This window comes from Grampus griseus, assembly GCF_964374135.1.
Source record: "Grampus griseus genome assembly, chromosome: 10".
Classification (NCBI taxonomy): domain Eukaryota; kingdom Metazoa; phylum Chordata; class Mammalia; order Artiodactyla; family Delphinidae; genus Grampus; species Grampus griseus.
Genome location: NC_139004.1, coordinates 58,846,320 through 58,872,705, shown reverse-complemented (window position 1 = coordinate 58,872,705; position 26,386 = coordinate 58,846,320). Strand labels below are relative to the sequence as shown.

At 37.5% G+C, this 26,386-nt stretch overlaps 1 protein-coding gene across 7 annotated transcripts in view; it reads left to right on the top strand.

Moving 5' to 3' along the window:
- Positions 1-26,386, top strand: part of NKTR (natural killer cell triggering receptor) — a 46,184-nt gene that overhangs the window by 18,319 nt on the left and 1,479 nt on the right. For 2 of the 7 annotated variants that reach the window (XM_082662681.1, XM_082662685.1), the window contains 10 exons: positions 8,445-8,474; positions 8,997-9,142; positions 10,360-10,582; positions 11,007-11,162; positions 17,335-17,422; positions 17,905-18,050; positions 19,442-22,333; positions 24,719-24,814; positions 25,561-25,617; positions 26,107-26,211. In XM_082662681.1, coding sequence (XP_082518807.1) covers positions 8,445-8,474; positions 8,997-9,142; positions 10,360-10,582; positions 11,007-11,162; positions 17,335-17,422; positions 17,905-18,050; positions 19,442-22,333; positions 24,719-24,814; positions 25,561-25,617; positions 26,107-26,211 — 3,939 coding nt within the window. Of the gene's footprint in view, positions 1-5,510; positions 5,539-8,444; positions 8,475-8,996; positions 9,143-10,359; positions 10,583-11,006; positions 11,163-17,334; positions 17,423-17,904; positions 18,051-19,441; positions 22,334-24,718; positions 24,815-25,560; positions 25,618-26,106; positions 26,212-26,386 lie in introns of those variants that run through there. The other 5 variants (XM_082662684.1, XM_082662686.1, XM_082662683.1 and 2 more) reach the window with 5 other exon arrangements.

Below are 26,386 nucleotides of genomic sequence, written 5' to 3'. Positions count from 1 at the left end.
TTGTGAGATCTCTATGCGTAATTGAATTAACCCAATGTTGCTATCATTTCCACCAAAGTTTATGATATTATCACTTAGAAAACTTCAGAATGCTGAATTTGATATTTAAAAAACAAACACCTTTACGTGTACGTGTATACACAACCAAAACCTTACTTATTTCTCATCTGAAAGACTTTTGGCATACTTTTAGTTATATTCTTATCTAAAGCTACTCCAAAACCTATTTTTATTATAATCCCATGGTATAAGATATGAAAGATAATTGGCTAGCATGGAGTTTAATGCTTTTGATTGGAAGTAAATCTCTGCAGTTATGCTATGTATATTGGAGAAATATTTTTCCATGGTTTGCCAGAAAAAAATTTTTGTCATCTTTCTGAATGGATGAGTATGAATGGCGCTTCCCTGTCTTTAAAGGAGTAAATTATTCATATAAAATAAATCTCACACTTTAAGTTTGTGTGAAAAATAGATTCCAACATGATCTGATAAAGTTCAGATAAGGGGCATTCTGTTCCTAAGAATGTCCTAAAAATGGAAAGCTGATAGAAGATGGTAATGCTTGGAGTTGTGCAGGAAAAAAGGAAGGCCTAAAACAGTTATTCCTGTATCTTGTTTTGATCCCATAGAGTATTAGTTATTACCCTACTTTACTAGAGTATTTTTCAATTCTTAACCTCCTTGAGGGCCAAAAAAAAAGTAGGGGGAAATATTTTGAAAAACTTGATGTAGAAGCTGTTTACTCTTTGATTGAGGTTTCCCATTTCCATTTTTAAGCTTATCTGAACTGTGAACATGATAAACTAATGATTCATTGGTCAAAAAGCTACCATCTGAGGGCTCTAAAGTTTCTTTTAGATTTCCTTTTTTATATCAGTACATTTAAATTTTTATTTATCAGGTAGCAGCAGCTTCTTCCCATTGTTATATACTAATTAGCTTATTTAGAAAATGTTAGAGTTAAAACCCGTGCACCTACATACATTAGTTAAAATCCAGTATATGAGATTCTCTCTTCAAAAAATTTAGAGTATCTTGTTTTTATGTTATTTAGTACTTGCTTAAGCCTTTTCTAGAAATGTTTAGTATCAAATAAAATTAAAGCCGTGTCTGTTTTCTACATAGCTTAATTTTACATTAGACTATTTTTTGACAAGGAATACCAAATTAAAATTTTCACATCTGTAAATTAGTATTAAATTTTTTAACCTTGTTTTCATAATTAACTGATTGTAGATGGCACTAAAATCACTGTGAACTTGTGATTGAAAGAAAATTTTCTACTTTTAGTTTGACATTTACTTCTGGAAATGAGTTTTCAGTTAAAAGCAATCTTGGAAGTAAACATTTTTGCATTCACAAAAAATCCTTCTCTCTCTCTTTTTTTTTTTTTAAGAAGTTTTTATGCGTGTGCTTTTTTTTATGTGAGCTAAAAGTACCAATTCCTCAGGGGTTGCAGGATAAAATAAAACTAATGTTCGCTTTGCTAAACAAAATGTTTCTTTGCTTTTATAGAAGGGATAGGTAAAATGGAGATGGTAGCCCATGAAAGAAATATCTTTGAAAGTCTATGTCTTACAAGCCCAAATTCTTTTGGAATTGGAAGTAGTAAAAAAGTATAATGTACTATCTTCAAATTGTATAGATGACCACAGATAATCGCTCTAAAAGTTGAGGTTCTGAGGGTTGATGGTCACTGAGCTGTCTCAAGTCTTCCCAGGGGTGGCTTCTGCGTTTCATCCTCCTCCCACAGCTCTTCCTGTGGCACCTTGAGCAGCAGTTCTGCAGTCTGAAAAAGAAAGGGTAGTGTGAGAATGGATCATAAAATGCCAAGAACTGCCTTTATAGTTCCAGTTTTATAGGCTTAATAAGGACTTTTAACATATCCTTGCACAATTGTATTTGTAGTTTATGCTATACATCTGTTACCTTGTAATTCTAAGGAGTAAATTTGATGCAGTTAGTGTGGGTACTTGAGCAAAATGTTCCTCAAGAATTCTTGAGCAATAACTGTTGTGCTCAAGAATAACTATTGTGCTTTGTGCAATAACTATTGTCTTCATTACTTAAAACATTTAAAACCTCCCCTTCCTAAGGCATATACATCATCTTATTAAACATATTTTTGTATCTATTGCTTTCTTTGGGTGGAAAAATTATGTGTGTGATAAAAAACAGATTATCTTCTATAAAGCTATTTGTAATTTTTGCAGTAACTACTTTTATCTACTACTATATTAGTCATAGTGATTTTGCTTTTAGGGGCCTAAATAGAAGAAAACTAATTGTTTTTGGAATAGTACTTCTCAAGAAACGTGAAGAAGTGAAATATGGCACTATCCCCATGAATCACTGAGGAAGTAATGGTTTGTTCATGCTGAGCTATTTTTGAAGGAATTCAAAGAACTGGGACTAGAGTAGTAACCAGGTTAACTGGATCCTTGTTACTTATTTTTTAGGCCAAAGACTAGGAAGAAGTCACAGCAGAAGCTATAGGATTACAAAGTTTTAGACTAGAAAAGAATTTAGAGATCCTTTGTTCTATAGATAATGGTGAGTAAGGAAGAAAAGACATATGCAGCCCAGGTTATAGGAGTTTTACTCATAATCCTAAAGAAATCGACAGCTAGAAAGAGAATGCTGCACACTGTAAGCTATGTAGGTTTATTGACCGGTCTGCTCTGAATTTATTTATTTATTTTATTTTATTTTACTTCATTCTACTCTACTTTATTTTATTTTTATTTTATTTTATTTTATTTTATTTTATTTACCTCGCTGCGCGGCTTGTAGGATCTTAGTTAGCTCCCTGACCAGGGATTGAACCCGCGTGCTCGGCAGTGAGAGCGCAGAGTCCTAACCACTGGACCATTGGGGAATTCCCCTGAATTTATTTTAATTTTAGTAAGTTTTAGACACCACAAGCATTGCTGGAGAATAATATGACACATAGGAAAGGATTTTTCTTTTCCTTTGGCTGTCAGTCATGACAGTCTGTTAATTCTGACTCTGATTTTCATTGTCTTTATTTTCATTCATCAAAAGGATAAAGAAGATACTGCATAAAGTAATCATTAAAAAGATTAGTTAGGTGATTTATAGCTTTGTATTAAATATTCTCCTGGGTTAGAGCACTAACCTAGCTATCAGGAAGCCTTGTATCTAGTCTTACTTAGCTATATACCTTGAGTTAGTTTTGTTTTTCCTTTTCTGTTTGTAAAGTATCTACCCCACTTTCAAATATAAAGTAAACATTTTGGTGTGAAAATGCAGACATAAAAGGAAGAAAGTGTTTTGTAGGTTGATCCTAAGTTTCTGAATATGTGGAATGATTTATATGCAAATATTGTCTCTCCTAAAGGAAATAGTTGTACTTGCTTAATTTTCATCAGTCTGAAAGGTGCTGCAAAGAAACTCTGGCTCATCTTGCCTAAATTGGCTGCAGTCTCTTCATCGGCTGCTGTTAGAACATGTTTGAGTGGCGGTTGCTGTCGTCTCCCTTGGCTTAGTCTGTGCAGGCCTCATATCACAACCAGGGAATGAAAAGACCCATAGAGCCTTGGAGAACAGGCTCTGTCGTTGGCCACTGTCAGTGGTCATGATAATTATAAAAATACAAGAAAATAAGATAATGTCGAAAAGTCAAACTTTGAACTTTAAACGAAAAGTGTGTGTTGAATTTTAACAGTCATAAATAGGACTGTGGGAGGAAAACATAAGTTCTAGGATATATTCTATGTCATTTAAGAATGGCTACTTACCTGAATGGGAGAGAAGTGCTGATTGTTTCAGAGTAGCAGAGCAAGGGAAGTTGAGGGGTGGTTTGGTTTTAAGGGCTTTATAAAGCTATATTGATATTTTTGGGGTAGCAAAAGTAGATTTGGGGTAGGAATCTTTTTCCCTTCACATATTCATGAATTTGTGTGAGAAGAAATGCTAGTAAGTGTTAATAACCTGAGAAGTTCTGGCTTTTTTCCCTACTTTTTTGGGGGTAATACCTTCATATGTTAATTTCAAGATTTTTTCATGAACAGATTTCACGACACTTAACCATAATCCATCGTCTCTGGATATTAAGTGTCATCCCTAACATCCAGTCTTAATATTACTTAGTGTTTGTGTGACATTTGTGTTAGCAACCTGGAAGGAATTTTGTATCTCATGGTGTTTGGTGTGTGTTATGTTAATGTTAGTGCTGAATTTTTTAAAGCTGTTTTATTTTGGTGACTTATGGAACAATAGGTAGAGCACCGTAATGTGGCTTGGTTAGTTTCCATTGCCCTTACATGAGCTTTGTCATTCTGTACAATTTGGTGCCTCTTACAGGTGTGATAGTTTCAGGAGTTGAAGGGAAAAATTGCATGTTAAAGCCTGCTTAAGACAGAAATAGGTTGTCTTTGTTTCCTTCTCTCATACTACTTTACAACTAGAGTCACTTTTTTTTTCAACATTCATTGGAAACACCACATTATTTAAAACATTTTTTTGACAGTAATTCATGTATCAATGCCTTTATAAGAAATTAAAGCTATTTTTAAATATTTCAAGATTTAATATATCCAAAACCCCTATAAAGAATTTTGTTCACTGTATGTAATACAGGTTTTGGTCTGAATAGTAACAGATATGGTTAAAGTTTAATCGAATTAAAATTGGTCAGACAGTGTATATTCATTGAACAAAAAATTTTCATAATGGAGAAAATCAGATTAGACAGGAAAAGAAAGTACTGTGGCCAAGATTTGACAGCATACTTTTTCTTATACTTATATCTCTCTTGCCTTTTTATCCTTTGAGAAGATCCTTAAAACTCTAGGTATGCTGCCTTATTATTTTATTATTATTATTATTTTCAGTTCCTTAACAACTATAAGAGTGTATGCAATGGCAGTGCAGTGAACAGAAGCTACAGTCTAAACATTTGGTCATTAACTCCTGATGGTAATCTGTTTTGATGTGTGACCAAAAAAGCTTTCAAATGTAGAAACATGAAAGGTACTTTAATTGTTTGAAGTGAATTAGTAAAAAAAGTTCCCTGAAATTTTGTTTTAAGTCTCTTAACTCAGTTCTTTCCATTGAAATTTTTGATTTCTACTGCTAGTAACTGCTCCTGGGCATTCAGATTTTTTACTAATGTATGTATTCAGGATACATTATTCTCTTTCTGAGAAGGATGTTAGTTGATGACTTAGCCAGTTTCTGTGATTTGTAAAGCAATATATAATGTTTTGTTTCTAGCTATTATTCACACTCTGGTGTTACAATATTAGGGACCTGAGCAGATTCCCACTTCAACTACAATGCTTTTCTTAAACATAATTCATCTCTACATACATATCCTATGTGAAAGAAAATTTAGAGCCCTCCTTTTTAAAAAGCTTTCTTGCTTTGCATAAAACTTGAAAGTATTTAATTTCAAAGTTATATTGATATTAAAACATAGATTCAGTCTTGTCTTAAAAGTGTATTACAATTTATTTCTTGCCATTTTTGTGTAAAATTTACAGAAAGAGTGTTACACCGTGCGCTCCAAAGGTAATGTCTCATTACTCTAAGGCTCTCTCTTTTTCTTTCTTTGCCTTTATCTCTTTAATCCTGTTGTTATGTGCATTGAACCATTTTAAGAAAAAAAACTTTCTGCTTGATCTGTGGCAGCAGTACATGTAAAACAAGTGTGTTTTATTGTTCATGGTTAATCCTGGGAAGTATAATTTTAATTTCAGTGGCTTGTTACCACCTAGTTCCCACACATCTTGGGGGGTGGGTTATATTGTATATAATGGTTTAGATCTCATTTCAGTACAGAACTGTTAATTTCTGTATAAGGCCAAAAGCTGCTTTGATAATGGTAAAAATATATATATAGATTGTTTTTTGGAGTAACAGTGATACTTTTCAGTTTCTAAGATTTACAAGGTTTAAATGTGCATATATTTTTAAAGCAGATTCATAGGTGAGGGAAACTAGAAAATCAGTGTTTGAGTGACAGGAGAAAATGGAAATGTGAAAATATTGAAAGCTTTTCTAATTTGAAATGTTCTTGTGGTTGTTTCTCCTTTAGGTATGTTTTCATAAGCATGTATAAATTACATATTTATGATAGTCTCTGGCCTTAAGGTCTTAACTTACTGAGCATATGTTACCACTGCCTGGGTCTTTACAGCTGTATAGTTTTGAAACATCAATACAATTAAGAGTTGGTGGGGTGAGATCTCTTTGCCCATTTTAGTAGAATTGAATGGCTTGGACCGAGCATATCATTCCCCCCGGCCCATCAGCCCAGTGCCAGCAAGCTTGCTTTACATTGGAATTTCTACTCTTAGAGTGTGGGCTGAGAACCCCAGGGGGCTTTTGTTAAGATACTTTCAGTATTCTTATTATGTAGTCTAACCCAACTAAAGCATAAATTTGTACTTCTGCATCCTGAATTGCAGATGCAAGTAATGGACTTAATTATTCCCACCAGTTTAGGCACAGTCGGCCAGTTGAAATTTGTCCTTGAAATAATTGCTCTTGTCTTCATTTGTTTTCTTCACTACTGCACTAAAGGACCAAGTTTGTCTTCAGTTTTCATTTGAATTAAAAACAAAACTTGAGTCTGTCCATAAAGGTTCTATCCTCAAATTGAGTTTCAAGTATTATGTTGCTGCATCACTGCAGTTAGCTCAGATGTTTTAATCTCACTATTTGCTCCAAAGGTTTGCTCTAAGGTGGTTTTCATAGCACTCCTGTTAGCCAGGATGCAAATTGAATTGGGTTGTTTGTGTTTTAAGACTATCTGTAGGCTTTTCCCCATTACCAGAATATCTGAGAATTGTGAGAGAAAGGTCCAAGGGAAAGGAATATATCTAATCAATAAATCATTGTTTTCACTACTGCATGTTTGAGACTGATCCCTTATATTGTAGAACATGTTTACCTTTAAAATTTTTACCTCTTTCCATCTTTCATACAGTGGAATCACTGTCTAGCGTATGTACTAACTTCTTACTATGTTTACTGTGCTTGGTAAAGTTTTTTAATTATGGGAAGCACAATTCTATCTTAAAGTTCTTGTCCAGGGTAATTTCGGGTTGCTAGTTTCATGATTTAAGCATCAGTGACTCACCAGTTCGCGAGATTTTCTTCTTCTTTCTTTCTTCTGCCTGTTTTTATTCATTTTTATTGTTACATTGGCTTAAACTACCACTTCTCAATCTTCTAAGGAAAATTTGAGACAGTGGTTTTAAAACTCAAGATTCCCTTTAAAATTCTGGCACCTCTTGAGTTGATATTTTAATTTTTTAAAACTAAATTCTGTAGTGCTTTTACAGAACTGAATATTCTTAATGTAAGTATAAGTGTTACATTTCCTGGTAGAATGATTTTTAACATTGTTGTGAAGGTTAAAATTGTGTTTTACTGACTTAACGTTTCATAGAATTGCCTTAAAATGAGTATAAAAATTGGTAAGGGAGCTTCTAGTACAATTGACTGCCTTAACATGGCCTGATAATCCAGTGACCTTTCTCTCAAATATTATTTCTCTTTCTTATAAACTAAGATGTTTGTGATAGATACTTCTGAGTCTAGTTATCTGCTTTTGAATTTTTTCCCACTGAAATTCACATAGTCTGAAGATCTGTGAAAGTGTTATGGGAAAACTAGCTTGGGTTCAAAACATCTTAACCAAATATACCCCATAAGACTTCCCAAGAGTGACTGCCAGTTTGTGACTATAGAAGCAGCGGTTGGGTGTTTTCTGGGCCATGGAAATTTAAAGTGTCTATAATGTCATGATTACTTAGTTTCCTGTCAGAGTGTTAGCAGATTGAAGGTTTGCTCCCTACTGCATTTTCAGAGTTGCTGTGAGTGGCAGAGGGTCACCTTAGGTGAAGGAAGAGGGGCAGGAAGTTCTGAAAACAGGACTCCTGAGGCCTACCTCCATCTGCCTGCTTAAAAGATGCAGACTGACTCAGTATGAAAAATAATGGATAGAAAAATTCATTTCAGTATGTGGGGCAAGTGTTAAGTGTTGATCACACTTCTTTCCATAAGCAAATGGCTAGGTGTTTTTTATTCTTGTTTAATTATCTTGATAAATTTTGAGTTTGTTGTTGTTGTCATTGTTTTGGATTTGAGAATAACTTTAATTTTAATGTATATTTATGCTGTGTATTTCAAACCTATATCACATATATGTATACATATATAGTCTTCATGTTGGAGAGATATGAGTTTGTAATTCATGATAATCTTGAGGGTTTTTTTAAATCAGTAAAATGACTACTGTTGCTGTTTTTAAGCTTATTAAGTTCAGGTGTGTATCATGTTTAACTTTTTCCCCTATCTTTTTATCTTTACCTCTTTGTCCTCTACATGCTGTGATTTAAACCCTTCTGCTCTGTTCACCTGAACACCTGGTTTTTGCCATCTTCTTTATGTTGATGTTTGTTACACAGTACCACAAAACCTGCTCCACACCTGGATGGGTAAGAGTTATGTTCTTTTTATCTTGGAGAGGTGTTTGGGTGGCCAGTTCAAGACAAATTAGACCATGGGTGAACCCTCAAGGGGGCGCTCTTGATCTCTGGGTTAATCTCATAGCTGAGCTCTTCCTAAGGATCACAGGGTGCAGTAGTCTTGAGACCTCTCATGTCACTGAAGGGGTCTTTGCGTGGGCTCATGGGTGAACTTCTCAGGCATGCGCTCTTGAGTGACCCTGTAAGGATGGTGTCTGAGTATCAAGTCCAATCTGATTGTTATCAGACTCTTTACTATAAAATAGTTAAGAACCATTGTTTTTAAGGCAGAAAACTAAGGCCCAGTTTGAGATTTTTTTTTTTTCCTTTTATGAAGCAGTAGTTCTAATTTCCTTCTAGTTGCTTCATACATCAAACACTTCGCTCTTATTTTCAGGTCTGTGGATATGTCATTGATAACAGTTGTCTTGATTACTGCTCATGGCTTAATTATCCTCAAAACAATTTTTTCTTGAATTTGTATTGCAACAGGGTGCATGTTGTCTTTGGACTAGTTATTTCCGGTTTTGAAGTAATCGAACAAATTGAAAATCTGAAAACTGATGCTGCAAGTAGACCTTATGCCGATGTGCGAGTTATTGACTGTGGGGTGCTTGCCACGAAGTCAACAAAAGACGGTAAGAGTGTTTTGGGGGTAGAGGGAGCTAGGATGCAGGTAACACATGTTGAAGACTGTAACTTAAAGATACCTCCTAGATTTCAGTAGTGGAAGAAACTCCTACGAGTAGTATAGCAATAGCCCTGATGCCTCTATATCATACCCTGTATCCAACCCATCAGGGAATCTTTTCAAATCTGACCTCTTCTTTTTACTTCCCCTGCTATCAGCGTGGTCCAAACCCAGGTATCTTTTACAAGATAGCAATAGCCTCATTACTGTTCACTTTGCCTCTGTCCTTGCTCCTCTGTAATCTTTTCTCAGCAACGATAGCTTCCTGACTGGTCTCCTTGCTTACACTCTTGACCCTCTACAGTCCTCAGCAGCACCCAGAGCCATCTTCTCCAAGGGCTCCCTCTCCATCGGCCAAAGCTAAAGTCTTTACAACGGTCTGTAAGGAATTCTGGCCTTCTGCTGTTTCTCTAATCTCTCTTTCCCCTCATTCATTGTCTTGCCAGCACGTTGACCTTTATTCGGACATGTCAAGCACTCAGGGACTTTGTGCTGGCTGTTCCTTCTCTCTGGAATACTCTTCGTTCAGATACCTGCATGACCCCCTCCCTCACTTCCTTCAGGCCTGTGCTCAAATGTTATCTTAAATTACCTCAACTTTCCCTGTTCCCTTTACCCTGCCTTTACTTCCCCCTTCTTTTAGCATTTATCATTTGTCATATTATGTAGTTGCTTATTTTCTTCTCTGACCCAACTAGAATATAGACTTCATGAGGGCTTTGTTACCTTACAATCTCACCAGCAAATTGTATTATCAACTTGAAAAAAAAGTTTATTTAAATTTTGTTTTTACGTAAAATAGATAGCTAGTGGGAAGCAGCCGCATAGCACAGGGACATCAGCTTGGTGCTTTGTGACCACGTAGAGGGGTGGGATAGGGAGGGTGGGAGGGAGGGAGATGCAAGAGGGAAGAGATATGGGGACATATGTATATGTATAACTGATTCACTTTGTTATAAAGCAGAAACTGACACACCATTCATTGTAAAGCAATTATACTCTAATAAAGATGTTAAAAAATATTAAAATTAAAAAAAGAATAAATTTTGTTTTTAGTTTTCTTTATACAAAACATGTTTTACAATACCTGGTAATCATGTTTTTTACTCTGAAACATAGGCACTGAAATCCAGTACTAATATTTTTGTTAATATTTCTTAAAAGTTTTTGAGAAAAAAAGGAAGAAACCAACTCATTCAGAAGTCTCGGATTCCTCTTCCAATTCCTCTTCCTCTTCAGAATCATCCTCAGAAAGTGAAATTGAACATGAGAGAAGCAGAAGAAGGAAACATAAGAGGAGGCCAAAAGTTAAACATTCTAAAAAGAGACGAAAGGAAGCAAGCAGTTCAGAAGAGCCAAGGAATAAACATATAATAAGCCCAAAAGGGTAAGTGCGAAACACCAAGGTAGTCTTACCTAAGAAACAAGCACCCTGGAATGGGGAAAGTATGTGTGATTCTGTAAACTTAGCTTTGTTACCTATTGTTGAAAAGGATAGCATTCTGTGGACTTCAAATTGAAATCTAACAAATCAAGGGTAGCACAGATGTTTCATATCAAAGATTTACGCGTTTGCAGGTGAGAAAAGAAAAAAGGATCATTTGGCAATTCTTATCAGAATTTTAGTGCTGTGGCTTTTTCACTGCATTGTGTTTTATATTTTCTCTTTATGACAGTTGTGTAAACCTTTTTAGTGAGCTTTGTAAGGTATCAGTAGTTTTGCTGCTAATTATATTATTATATTATTTAATATTATTATAAAATGCAGACATTACACATCTTAATTGGTGATTCGGTTTGTTCTCTCTAAGTCACTCTGAGAGGAGTGATACCAATGAAAAAAGGTGTATCGATTCAAATGCTAAAAGGGAAAAGCCTGTGGTGCGCCCAGAAGAGATTCCTCCGGTGCCCGAGAACCGATTTTTACTAAGAAGAGATATGCCTCTTGTCACAGTGGAGCCTGAACCGTAAGGATGATTAACCTACATGTTTTCGTTTCTCTGACTGGTGATTCTGTTAGCTCATTGCAGGTCCACACTCATTTATTGAGCATGACCCATGGTCAGAGCACTTTGAATTATACTGGGGGAGATATTGAATTCGTAAATGACATGTACCCTACCTTTCAAAATTCATATTCTGCTAGTAGAGAGAGGGGGTTTGGCAAGTTGATCGGGGAGAAGTTCTTAGTGGAGATCTGGAAAGATTTCATTACCAATCTCATTTACTTGGCCTTTCATTAGGGGTGAGATTTTGGTTGTCAAAACAGGGTTAGTTGAACTCTTTGGATCCAATCGAGTGATAAAACATACTCCAGTTTATAGTGCAAAATTATTGCGTGATGACTGGGGATAAAATTTAGTCCCATATGTTACTGTTGTTAACTTGCTCAGTGATAAATCCTCTATCCTGGAAAAGCTAACATGTAGCTTTAGATTTGGTCTCAAAAAATAGTAATTAGTGTATTTTGTGTGTTAGACTCAAGTTTAGAATTGTTAAGGGAAATATATGAATAGAAATACCATAAAGTGGTTGGTGTAATTGACACGTTTCCTATGAAGAGTTAATATTGAAGCCTGAGAACTTATGCACATGTCCCTGTTCACAATCAAGTCTCTTGATTGTGGTTATTTAGTTCATTAGAAATTTTAAAATTCTGTATTTTCTCATTTTAAAAAGCTATTATGAAATGGGATGTATCTTTGAACTAATAGCTTAACATACTGATGTTTTCATTTTTAAAAATTGAATATTCTCTTTATGACAGTTCTGTAAACCTTTTTAGTGAGCTTTGTAAGGTATCAGTAGTTTTGCTGTTAATTATATTATTATATATAATATAACATAATATATTGTGAACAAATTTTAGTGGGATCCTTCTTTCTGAAAATATAAGACACCATTCATTGATCCAATCCATTTGGTTTTCAGAAAGTAGGAAACTTGAAAGGTCAGTTTTAGTGTCATCTAGTGGGGGTTGGCAAACTATAGTCGTCCATGGGCTAAATTCGGCCTATTGCCTGGTTTTGTACAGCCCATGAGCTAAATGTGGTTTTTATGTTTTTAAATGTTTGTGGAAAAAATCAAAAGAAGAATAATATTTTGTGACATGTGAAAATTACATGAAATTCAAATTTCAGTGTCCATAAATAAAGTTTTACTGGAACACAGCCACATCCGTTTGTTCACTGTTTTTCTTGGGCTGTTTTTGTGATACAGCAGCAGAATCAAAGAGTTGCAGAGAGTTTGTATGTGGTGCTCTCATCGCTTTATATGCTATTCAGTGCACTACACCTCACGGTGATCCAGTTATAACTCTCCAGTATTTCAGGTGCTACACATAAAATCCATCTGTGTGGAAAGATATTTTCAGAGATGGAGTATGTAAAACTCTCATTACAGATCCGCATTACCAGAAGAACAGTATTAACACTATCTGCTTTGATAGGGGATACTGAACCCTAGTTAAATGAAGTGAAATGTTATTCTCCCTGAAAAAGAATTCCACTCTCCTTAGTAGATCTGTGTCACAAAAAATGATACTTTCTAATTTCATTGATAAAACATTTGTGAAGACTTGTTTTCTTTTTGTTACATAGTTATCTTAATTTTCTTCTTGGCCTAAAAATCCTAAAATATTTACTCTTGGACTCTTTTCTTAAGAAAAAGTTTGCCAACCCCTGTTATCTGGTATTTTTAAAGTAGTTTATACCACTGTCTTGTATTTATGGTTGAATATTGCTAGTAAGTTTATTTGGTCATCACTCTTCTTTGGTTACGTAACATCTTTGGAAGTTATATTCTGCAGAATTATTTTAAATCATAATTGGCAGGTAGTTGTGTCATACAAAGATAGCAAGTAGATCTATTTCATTAGAATGTTTGAGATTTGATCAGTTGTTTGGGAGCTAGAATTGTGTGCTAAGAATGCAAGGTATGCAAGGATAAGAAACAGGGGCTGTCAGCCTTAGTGAGCTTGCCACCTTACTGAATTTACCAGCAGTTAAGCTCATTATCACTTATAATTCACTTAGCGAAAGCTGGGTTCCACACTTGCTCTAATTCATTTGTTCTCATCTTCAGCTGCACTTCAGAGTAATTTGGCAAGCTTTTAAAAATACCAGTTTCTGGGCCATACAGCAGATTAAATCAGAATGTTGTGGGGAGGAGGTAGAGGGTGGCAGCATTGGATCAGCATCTAAAAGGTTCCCAGGTGAACATTAATTTGTGCCGAACACTTAATAGGCAAGTCATTTGGTTCAGTGCTTTGTTCTTCATGAGGAAAACGAGGTTAACAATTGCCTGCCAAGAGTCCCTGTTACATCTCTCATTGTGAGAATCAAATGATGTCATGAATATGAAATGACTGAAAAGACTATAATATACTTTTTAGTCAAGGTTTTCTTATAGTAATATTGTGTGTTTATCTGGAGCCAGATTCCTGGTTGGGAAAACCCTATAAAATGGTTATAAGAGTCAAGTTTAATTTCTTTCCGTGACCTTGGGCAACATTTTTAACCTCTTAATCTTAAAATTCTTTGTCTTTAAAATGGAGATGATAATAGTACCTACCTCATAGTGTTGTTATGAGAATTAAATGAACTAATGCCTCTAAAACACTTATTAACAACCAGCAATGAACAATCTGAAAAGGAAATTGAGAAAGTAATTCCATGAAATAACATCTAAAAGAATAAAATACCTAGGAATAAATTAAATCAAGGAGGTGAAAGACTTGTACGATGAAAACTATAGGTATATATCTAAAATACTGCTGAAAGAAATTAAAACCTAAATAAGTGGAAAGACATTCTATGTTCATGGATTGGAAGGCTTAATATTAAGATGTCAGTACTACTCAGAATGAGCTATGGGTTCAGTCAAATTCCAGTAGACTTTGCAGAAATGGAAAAGTCAATGTCCAAGTTTGTATAGAATTGCAAGGTGTCCCAAATAGCCAAAACAATCTTGAGGGAGAAAGACAAAGTTGGAGGACTCATATGTCCTGATTTCAAAATTTACTACAAAGCTGCAGTCATCAAAATAGTGTGGTATCTAATAAGAACCTGCTGTGTAAAAAAATAAAATAAAATTCAAAAAAAAATAGTGTGGTACTGGCATAAGGATAGACATAGAGACCAATGGAATAGAATTGAGAGTCCAGAAATAAACCCATACATCTATGGCCATTAGATTTTTTTTTCCCCAGTGTCATTTATTATATTGACCTCTGGTTAGTACCTCAGTGGCGTGTGGATTAGGTGAGCAGTGTGAGTCTCCGAGAGGATGGGCATAGTGGACACTGAGAACATCCAATATCTGGTCCCCCATGATTGAGGTTCAGACCCTGAAATATGGGACCTACTCATGGTCTGAGAGCCTCTGTAGCAGAAGAGAAAACTGGTGGATCATGAAAACATTGGAGGATAGACCTATGTTATTTGTCCTTCATATTATTGTTTTATTTTAAAAAATTGGCTCCCAGGTGTCCAGAATTGGATTCATTATATTCCTTAGGTTCATGACACCTCTCATGACAGTGTCACCATTGGCTCATACACTGGCTCAAACATTGTTGACTCATACAAAAATTCAGATTTTTTCTTCTCTTGAGAAATTGAAGAATCCTCCAAAACATTGGTTCTGTTACACTGCAAGGCAAAAATTAGTGGCTACTCAGAGTGCTGTCCCTATTCATACCAATCTCTGCTGTCTCCTGACCAAGAGAAGTTGAAGTATATCACTGGGCTTGAACTGTTATTCTTCAAGTGGAAGAATAATCAAGTGGAAAGTGAACTATTCTATTGTGTCCACTTCACAGATTTACATTACCTGCCTGTCAGCATTTGAGTTTGAGAACCCTGCTCTGGGGGGAAGCCCTTACTATATGCAAAGCACTGAACTAACAGTTTTTCATACATTATCTCTTTAATTCGTATAAATAAGTTGAAGTGTTATCTCTGTTTTACAAGTGTGAAAGCTGAAGCTCAAAGAGCTAAATAACTGGCCCAAGATGATAAAAATTCTGATTTTTGATGCTGAGATTCAAACTTTGCATGGCCATTATATTTTAGATAAGGGTGCAAAGTCCATTCCATGGAGAAAGAATAGTCTCTTCAATAAATGGTGCTGAGACACCTGGATTTCCACATGCAAAAGAATGAGGTTGGACCCTACCTCACATCATATGCAAACATTAACTCAAAATGGGTCAATGACCTAAATATAAGAACTAAAACCATAAAACTCTTAGAAGGAAACATAGGGGTAAACCTTCATGACCTTAGGTTCAGCAGTGGATTCTTATATTTGACACCAAAAGCATGAGCAATAGCAACAAAAAGACAACTCATTTTAAAAATGGGCAAAGCACTTGAATAGACACTTCTCCAAAGAAGATGTACAAATGGGGAACAAACATGTGAAAAGATATTTAATATCATTAGTCGTTAGGAAAATGCAAATCAGACCCACAGTGAGATACCGTGTCTCACCTACTAGGACGGCTGTAATTTAAAACAAAACCCAAAAAAACTAGTGTCGGTGAGGATGTGGAGAAAATTGGAATCCTCATACATTGCTAGGAGGAGTCTAAAATGATGCAGCTGCTGTGGAAAACAGTTTGGTGGTTCCTCAAAAAGTTAAATATGGATTTACCATGTAACTCAGCATGTCTACTCCTAGGTACATATCCAAAAGTATTGAAAATAGATTCAAACAGATACATGTACTCCAGGGTTCATTGCAGCATTATTCACAGTAGCAAAAACATGGAGACAACTCACGCGTCCACCAACAGATGAATGGATAAACAAAATGTGGTGTATATATATATACAATGGAATGTTATTCAGCTAAATTAGAGGTTACCAGAGGCTAAGGGAATGAGGGAAATGGAGAGGTATTGCTTAATAGGTAGAGTTTCAGGATGAAAGTGATGAAGAAGTTTTGGAAAGATAGTAGTGATGGTTGCACAACGTTTTGAGTATAATTAATGCCACTGAATTGTACATTTAAAAATGGTTAAAATGGCCAATTTTATGTTATGTATTTTTACCCAATAAATAAGTATGTTTAAAATGTTTATTAATATAACGCCTGACACATAGTAAGTCCTCAATAAAAGCTAGCCATTATGTTAATCATAACAGGTACAAAACAAACTCAAGTATGAAAAGACTTCTCAGGCATGGAGGACTGTAGCTGCCATAATCACCCATAAGATAAAGTAGCAGATTCAGAGCATTGAAGGAGGGGCAGCTTATAGTAAAGTGGGGTAGACAAACAGACTATTAAAAATATAAAATAAATGTGGTCCAGTGGGTAGGACTCTGTGCTCCCAGTGCAGGGGGCCCGGGTTCAGTTCCTGGTCAGGGAGCTAGATCCCACATGCATGCCGCAACTGGGAGCCCGCATGCGGCAAGTAAAGAGCCCGCATGCCACAACTAAAAGATCCCCCATGCCGCAAGTAAAGATCCGCGTGCCACAACTGAGACCCAGCACAGCCGAGATAAATAAAATAAATAAATAAATATTTAAAAATATATATATAAAATAAAATTTAAAACTGTTAAAAACACTTGAGCATTAGAGTCAACAATACCTCAGGATTCCCTAAGAACATTACTGTTTTGACAAGAGACATCTAAAAAAGGATTTTTTTGAAAGTAGTTCTGTACTTTAAAAGATTGATACTAGTATCGTGTATTTCTACTCAGTTGGGTTACTTTTTTTTTTTTTTTTTTTTTTTTGCGGTACGCGGGCCTCTCACTGCTATGGCCTCTCCCGTTGTGGAGTACAGGCTCCGGACGCGCAGGCCCAGCGGCCATGGCTCATGGGCCCAGCCACTCCGCGGCATGTGGGATCCTCCCGGACCGGGGCACAAACCCACGTTGCCCGCATTGGCAGGCGGACTCTCAACCACTGCGCCACCAGGGAACCCCGGTTACTTTTTTTTTTTTTAGTTTTTGTATTTAAAGGATTTGCTTAGAAAATTGGGTTATGTGGAGTGCCTCATTCTACAAAAGTGTTGAATCTAAATGAAGTGTTTTTGTATGATAGGAACATAAATTCTGCATTTAAACACTGAGAAAACTGCCTAGCATTTGCTTTTTATAAATTTTCAATCTTCTTTTCCAGGAAGATTCCTGATATTACACCCACCGTAAATGATCAGAAACCATCTGTATCAAAGTCTGGACGGAAGATTAAAGGAAGGGGCACAATTGTATGTGTGTTAAAACTGGACTTTTTTCAAATTACTTATCTTAAGCGGTAAAATGTTTTTACCTCTAGGCAAAATCCTAGCTTTAATCTTAGGTATAGTCCAAAATCTGTCCAAGGAGCTAGTTGTATTCTGTATAGTTATGGGAAGGCACTGCTGTTAGATTAGTGTTTACTGCTGTGTTTGAATATGAAATGAATGTGAAATAATCAGTATGCTGAGAAATGTTAGTATATTGAATAATCTAGGCTAATGAATATAACCATTAGGACTTCAAAGAGGAAATTGTTGTGTGTGATTACAGGTGAATCTCCAGCTTTCCCATTTTTTTTAGTTTGACACAACTTCATACCATCTTCTTGGTACTTAGTCGTTATTGCCTTTGAATGGCGTCAGAGATTGGGTCTTATACCTACCTCTGTCCTATAGCAGATTACAATTAAGAGATATTTTGAAGGTAGTTATTCCTAACTTTGTTTTTAAAGCGCTATCACACACCTCCAAGATCAAGATCCTGTTCCGAATCAGATGATGATGATAGCAGTGAAACTCCTCCTCACTGGAAAGAAGAAATGCAGAGATTAAGAGCATATAGACCACCTAGTGGAGAAAAGTGGAGTAAAGGAGATAAGTAAGTATGAGTACAATCCTGTGTCCTCTATATTTTAAGTCTTAAGGGGATAGAGACATATTTCTGGACTTTTCACTAAATATTTACCTTTAAAATTAGACTATGACCAAAGAGAATATATTTGGGAATGCTTGGTGAAATGGGAGGAGGGCTGCTTGACTTTGGGTGCTTTTAAATCAAAATTCTGTTTTCCCTCACAAGACTATAACCCTCCTGAATTTCTTAAAGATTTCTTGTTCAATTTTAGAAATAATCAGGACTTAAAAAAAATTATATAGCAGATTCTTTCCTAGCCTGTTCTCATAGTCACTAATGAATAAATGGGTAGATAGGGAAATCTGTACCCAGTGTGTGTGTTAACTTCCGACCCCAGGGACTTTTGTTTCTTCAGAAGTGTATCCATGTCCTGTCTTCATTGACACTCCACAGTGCAGTATCTATTTTAGAAATGGGGCTGGCCCCAGAATAGCTAGTGCAAAATATACCAATGGGACCCTGTGTAATTGTTCATGGTAGAATTCTGTTTTTCTCTATGGGCATCCAGCAGAATGGTTCGAAGTTAGAAGAGGGAGGAAAAGGTGTGCGTCTGCTGTGTGGAAGTGGTGTAGACACAGTGGCACTGAGAACTCTGAGTTTTGAGCCCTGATACTGCCACTGAGATATTGTAAAGTCTGCATCTATTTAATGTACTTTTCCCCTAATTTCTGTACTAAGTAGTTTAACTAAAACCGTAGGGGAAAGTTGTTGATTACCTGTATGAGGCTGAGATAAAAACAGTAGTCATGTTTTTAAGGAATTCCCTGGTGGTCCAGTGGTTAGGACTCGGGAGTTTTCCCTGCTGGTGCTCGGGTTCGATCCCTGGTCAGGGAACTAAGATCCCACAAGCCGTGCAGCCAAAAAAGAAAAAGAGGCTTCGCCTAAAGTTCAGGCAGTTATCCTGTATCTGCAGAGAATTAACAGAATTGTTTGGGAACTTGATTTGATTCTCCCTCAGAAATTATTCCTGGAGGCAGAGTGTTATTGAGTGGATGATAGCCAGGAACTCAGTAGGGCAGCAGTGCTTTTGTGATTGCTGTAGTTGCTTTGCTTTTCAAAACTATTTTCCTATCGAAGTTGAAAATTCTTGGCTTGGCTCTGAAAAAAATCCTTTTGTAAGTCTGATAGTAGTGATCTGATAGTAATGATCTCTTTGAAATTACAAGGTCGGGACCAGGCCTATCAGCTGTTGGTTTATCCTTCCTATGTGTGCTTAAAGTGTTGACAGAGTCAGTACTTGGTTGTTAACTAAGCTTTTGCTGATGCATTTGTATTGACAACAAATGTGTTTTAATTTTAAAGCATAGAAAACATGCTTGTAAATAATTGCATGCATATTATGTCCTTTTCTATAGGTTAAGTGACCCCTGTTCAAGCCGATGGGATGAAAGAAGCTTGTCCCAGAGATCCCGATCGTGGTCCTATAATGGATATTATTCAGATCTAAGCACAGCAAGACACTCTGATGGTCACCATAAAAAACGCAGAAAAGAGAAAAAGGTTAAGCATAAAAAGAAACCTAAAAAGCAGAAACATTGCAGAAGGCACAAACAGACTAAGAAGAGAAGGATTATTGTACCATCTGACATAGAATCCTTAAAATCTTCCACCCGAAGAGGGAAATCCTCATGTGATAGAGAAAGGAGATCTCGTTCTTCCTCGTTGTCATCTCATCACTCATCCAAGAGGGACTGGTCTAAATCTGATAAGGATGACCACAGCTCTTCAACCCATTCCAGCAGAGACTCATACAGATCAAAATCTCACTCACAGTCTTATTCTAGAGGAAGCTCAAGATCAAGGACTCCGTCAAAATCCTCATCACATTCTCGAAGTAGATCAAAGTCCAGATCTAGTTCTAAGTCAGGGCACCAAAGAACAGCATCAAAATCACCAAGAGGAACAGCCTCTCAGTTAAGTGAAAATAAACCTGTTAAAACAGAACCTTTAAGAGCAACAGTGACACAAAATGAAAATGTTTTAGTACAACCAGTGGTGGCGGAAAATATTCCTGTAATACCACTGAGTGACAGCCCCCCTCCTTCAAGGTGGAAGCCTGGACAGAAGCCCTGGAAGCCCTCTTATGAACGAATCCAGGAAATGAAAGCTAAAACAACCCATTTGCTGCCCATCCAAAGCACTTATGGTTTAGCAAATGTTAAAGAGACTGGTAGTTCATCATCCTACCATAAAAGAGAAAAAAATTCAGAAAGTGATCGGAGCGCTTATTCAAAATACAGTGATAGAAGTTCAGAAAGTTCACCGAGGTCAAGGAGTAGATCTTCTAGGAGTAGATCTTATTCCAGGTCATACACAAGATCTCGAAGTTTAGCTAGTTCACATTCAAGGTCTAGGTCTCCCTCATCTAGATCTCATTCACGAAATAAATACAGTGACCACTCACGGTGTAGTAGATCATTTTCATACTCTTCTGTTAGCAGTGATGATGGAAGACGAGCCAAGAGAAAATTTAGATCCAATGGGAAAAAAAATAACACCTCCAATAAAAGGCACAGCAGCAGCTCTGAAAAGACACTTCGTAATAAATATGTCAGAGGCAGAGACAAGTCTTCATGTCATAGAAAGTACAGTGAAAGCAGGTCATCTTTAGATTATTCTTCAGACAGTGAACAGTCAAGTGTTCGGGTTACACAGTCAGCCCAGGAAAAAGAGAAGCAAGTCCAAATGGACATGAATAATAAACAGGAGAAAAACAGAGGTGAAGAGAAATCTAAGCCTGAACGGGAATGCCCTCATTCAAAAAAAAGAACTTTGAAAGAAAGTCCTTCTGATCACTTTAGAAGTGGCAGTAAGCCCAAAAGGAAGAATTATGCTGGGAGTAAATGGGACTCTGAGTCAAATTCTGAACAAGATGTAACTAAAAACAGTAAAAATAATTCCCGGCCATCTTCTGATAAGGAGGAAGGTGAAGCCACTTCAGATTCTGAGTCAGAGTTGGGTGAAATTCACATCAAAACCAAACCAGCAACTAAGTCTTCAGCAGGTACTTTACTGCCTGATGGTAATAGTGCCTGGAAATCAAGCAAACAGCGGTCATCAACCTCTGATTCTGAGGGGTTCTATTCCAATTCAGAAAACAGTAGAGGAAAACCCCACAAGCATAAACACAGCTCTAAGGAGCATCTTAAAAGGGAACATACCAAAAAAGCAAAAGAGAAATTGAAAGGGAAAAAAGAGAAAAAACACAAGGCTCCAAAACGAAAACAAGCGTTTCACTGGCAGCCTCCACTAGAATTTGGTGAAGAGGAGGAGGAGGAGATTAACGAAAAGCAAGTTACTCAGGAAGCAAAAGAGAAAAAACAACTTTCTGAAAACAGGGAAGCCGTAAAAGAAAATATTCCCCAAACTGAGAAGCCCTGTGAAGATGGCAGTCTTTCAGGTAAACATAATCCAATAACGGTTTCATCAGATACTGATCAGCCTACTAAAGATGATAGTAAACTCAGTGTGTCTCCCGCAGCTTTAAACGCTGAGGAAAACGTGGTCAGTTCTCCCCCGAACATTCAGCATATTGAAGAGAGCATCCCAAGCGGAGTGGAGGATCTGCTTCAAACAGATGACAACATGGAGATTTGCACTCCTGATAGGAGTTCCCCAGCAAAGGCCGAGGGGCCTTCCCCTCTAGGAAATTCAAGGCTTGACACCCCGGATATAAGCATTGTTCTAAAGCAGGATATGCCAACAGAGCATCCTGAGGCAGAGTTGGGAAAACAGGAAAGCAGCATGTCAGAAAGCAAAATGGTGGGTGAGGTGGGAAAGCAGGACAGCAGCTCCGCCAGCTTGGCCACTGCTGTAGAAAGCACTGTGAAGAGAGAGGTGGCTGAGAAAAGCCAGACCAGCCTCATGGATAATAAATGGAAGCCCCTGCAAGGTGTGGGGAACCTGGCAGCACCGTCTGCTACTACATCAAGTGCTGTGGAAGTTAAGGCACTGACTACTGTGCCTGAAATGAAACCACAAGGCTTGAGAATAGAAATTAAAAGCAAAAATAAAGTTCGGCCTGGGTCTCTCTTTGATGAAGTAAGAAAGACAGCACGCTTAAACCGGAGGCCAAGAAATCAGGAGAGTTCGAGTGATGAGCAGACGCCTAGTCGGGATGGTGATAGCCAGTCCAGGAGTCCAAGCAGATCTCGAAGTAAATCTGAGACCAAGTCAAGGCACAGAACAAGGTCTGTCTCCTACAGTCACTCAAGGAGTCGATCGAGAAGTTCCACATCATCTTATCGGTGAGCATTACTCTCTTTTCCTTTTTTTCTCCCAAGGAGAGTCTGTTATTGTTTTGCTTGGAAGAACATCAGAGTTAGGGACAAGATCACTGTTTCCCAATATCTGGGAGGGAATAAGGAGAAAGCTTGTGCTGTGTGACTCACAGAGCAGACTGAAGACACAGGGAGCAGAGATTTCAGGGGAAGAGATTTGGGCTCAGGGTAAAAAAACTATTGCTGTCAATTAAAGCTCCATGGCAACTGCAGTGAGTTGCCGTGATAGGTGGCAAGTTCTCCATTTTTAAAGGAGTGAGGCCGCTCTCTCTACTGTTAGTGATGCCTTAGAAGGGAATCTTGCATTTACAGAATATGTAGGATTTCGAGATCAGTAATCTAACCCTCCATTTTATACAAGTGGAGGGTGAGGGCCAGAGAGGCAAAGTTACCTGCCAAGGACTTGCATCTAGTTGATCTTTATTCAAGGGGCAGGAAATGGTAAAAATGATCATCTTAAGATTGATTGGTTGATTTTTGGTTCAAGTTACGTCTAACTATTGTCATCAGCATAGACTGGCTAATGCAGAGAATGAGCATTTTTAAAACTAAAAAAATTGGTGATGGTGGTATGAAGTTAACAAGTAATTTGTATTCTTTTCTTTTCCTTGTAAATGTTTCATGGTTTTGCCTCACTGCCTCTGACTCATATCCTTTATTACGTTGTGCTTGATTTTCATCACTTGAACTTAAAATGCAGTAAGAATCTTTAACTTTTTTTCTTCCTAGTTTTCTATCAGTCATTTTCTTCCCTTACCCAGATTTCTTTAAAAATAGGAGCCGACATTTACCATCTACAATAAGCATCTCCCATTTACTCTTCAGTTGCTTGCAGTTTGTATTCTGTGCCTTCCCTCCCCCATCTCACTCAGCTGACTTAAGATTTTCAGGTACTTCCGCATGGCCAGTGCCAGGGCATGTTTTCAGTCCCTTCAGTCCTTCTAGAAGCCCTCTGCTAGCTCTCCTCATTCCCTCTCAGACCATTCCATGCTTGAGTTGTTGGCGTCTCTACCTCCTCCTGCTCTGACTCCCAACAAGGCCCAGAGAGCTGGTGAATCCTGGCCTTTTGTCTCCGGGTTCATATTCTAGATGAAGGTGCCTGTTGAGCTACTCCAGCCTCCTGTCCGCTCGGTGTGTACTTACTGTTTACACTCAGACAGCTCTGAGCTGTTGGTGACGCTGGCCATTCTCATCTACCTTCCTGCCCCTGCCTTTGGAGTGGGTGGTGTCTCATTTCATACATGAAGACAGTGAGGCATGGAAACGCTAAGAAATTTGCTCTTAAGTTGGGCAGCTCACAGGTAGTAGACTGAGATAGCTAAACTTTGCCCTCCCTGTTTCGGTTACTTACGTGGGCCTGACTTCCCTTCTGGCCTGCAAACTCAGTGAAGTCAGGGGCTGTTTGCTACTCATCTTTCATTCACCTAACAGAGTCGCTCTATAATTGTTCGTTGAGTAAATGACTAGGATCTTATGAGAACAGAATGTGTCTTTGCCAATAAACTGCATCTGTCTTCCAAAACATAAGTACATACTGAATAAAACCTATGAAGATATTACCTGAGTAGCACATACACAGGGGTATTGTTCAGTTCCTGAATGGCAAGCATAAACTAGGGGAAGCAGGGTGGGGCAAAATTGCATTAAGTTTCTTGTTTGTTTTATTAAATATTAAATAGGTATAAATTTTTTTAATGATTAAGGTATAAAAAATAATTTTAAATGGTATCTAGCTTTAAAAATAGAGCTTTGATATACCTAACGTAGTCCTACCCGATGCTACCCTACTTTCTCTCTTCTCTCCTAGAGTTAAATGTTATTCTAAACTTCTATTATAATTTTGTTGTTTCTCTTTGTAGTTTTACTATAAATGTTTCTATCTATATATAATGTTGCTTTTGCTTGTTTTCAAACAAAATCCTTTCTTATATGTATAGATATTCTACGTTTGCCTTTTCCACTCAACATTATGTTCCCAAGAGTTACCTCTGTTGATACATGGCAGCTGTAGTTCATTTTCCTACTTTAGAATATTTCAGTATATATCTGTGTTAATTTTTTTTTAACCCATTCTACTGTTAATGGAGATTTGGATTGTTTCCTCGTCTGGTGTTACAGGTAGGGCTCCTATGAACATACCTGTATCAGCCTTTTCTGTTTTCTCTTTATTTTATTCTGTTCAGTTTAAACCCTCATTAGCCGTCTCTGTGATACCCGCTGTGAGGAGTTCGTGAGAGACCTTTCCAGAGACCTTTCCTCTTGTTGGGTTTTCCCCCTCCTGCCCTACTTGTAATTAGTTTTAACAGCATAATGAGTTAATATGATTTATATATTTTCCACTCTTACTTGTAGATCAAGAAGCTACTCCAGAAGTCGGAGCAGAGGGTGGTACAGCAGAGGCCGCACAAGAAGCCGGAGCAGTTCCTACCGCAGTTACAAAAGCCATAGGTGAGCTTGTGAATCCTGTCCTACTGTGGGGTCTCCATCTGTCTTCTTTTGAAGGCCTGCCCTGCACAGGCAGAGTGGGGTAGCTGTTGAAAAGGGTCTTGTCATTGCTGACTATCAGACAGGCCTACTTACTCACCTAGTTCTTTCTTTCAAAGAGCTATTGGATTCTTACTGGCTGATCTCAAGATGGGATCTTATCAGAGTGAGGAAAGAGAAGCAGTAGAAATATTTAAAAGAGGCCCTGACTACCACCTGAACCCCCAGTACATCCTCATTAACCTAAGTTTCCATCTGCAGTCATCTCTTGACTCGGGTTAGATATTGGGAGAGGAGGACTATTACACGAGGACAAAGGAAGAAGTGTGTGTGTGGTGGGTGACCCCAAGTTTCTGGTTTTCCCAGCTTCTTCCAGCCCCTTTTTGCCTCTCAGGTATTTACCACTGCTGCAGCTTCATTTTACTTTCAAGTGTTCCACCTGTGTCTTCCCCCTTCCCCACCCAGTTCCTCCCCAGCGACTTTCTTGATGTGCACCTCATAGAAGAATTGTGTAAAACTTCTAACGTTTCTTGCGAAATCCAACATGCTTTTTAAAAAAATTCCAATATACTTTTGATATGAAAATGAAATAAATATAGCTGCTGGATTTCATTGTGTGTTTTCTCCTTGATGGGCAAATAAATGTCTAGATTTTTGATGTAGCCTGTCCTGATCCACAAGTTGATAGCCCCTCATGTGATTCCTATTAGGACGTCCAGCAGGAGCAGATCCAGGAGCAGCTCGTACGATCCCCACAGTCGGTCCAGGTATGGACAGGGGTTGGGAAACCACCTGTGGGGGCAGAATTAAAAGGGCCTTGTTTTATAAAGCCCTTAATTCCCTTTTAAAAGGTGTTGTATGTTATTGAAAAACATATGTTTGTCTTTTTGAACAGTTTTTAATCTGTTGGCCCATTGTGCTCTAATGTCAAAAGTGATAATTGATGTCGAATTGTAATGGCAGGGATTTATTGACTATAATTGTCTAATAAGATCCATGAGATTCAGTTGAACTAACTCAGTGTTAATTTTGTGATATTTTTCAATGCAGAAAAGAAACTATAACATTTTTCTGTTTAATACGGTAAGTCTGATTTGGGGCAGTTGTTAAATGTTTCCAGTACTTGTTCTGCAGATGTGTCTTCATACTGTCATATAGTGCCCATGTTCTAAGAGGACACTTAAGAAGCTAAAAAGAAATGGGAATATATGAGTATTTGAACGGGAAGATTTAGTGTTTGTTATTGCTGTTTAAAGCAGGTCCTACACCTACGATAGCTACTATAGCAGGAGTCGGAGTCGAAGTAGAAGCCAGAGGAGCGACAGTTATCACCGAGGCAGAAGCTACAATAGGCGGTCCAGGTGGGTCTGTTCTTTCAAGCACTGTAAGTTACTGTGGGCACTTAGGGTGTGGGGTGAGAGACTGCTGTAGAAGCGAAAGCACCATCTTCTGAGGACAGAAATACTTCTTTCTCTGCCTGAACTTCATCAACCCAAAGGCAGTTACTGAAAGTGGCCTTTGTATTAAGAGTTGCTG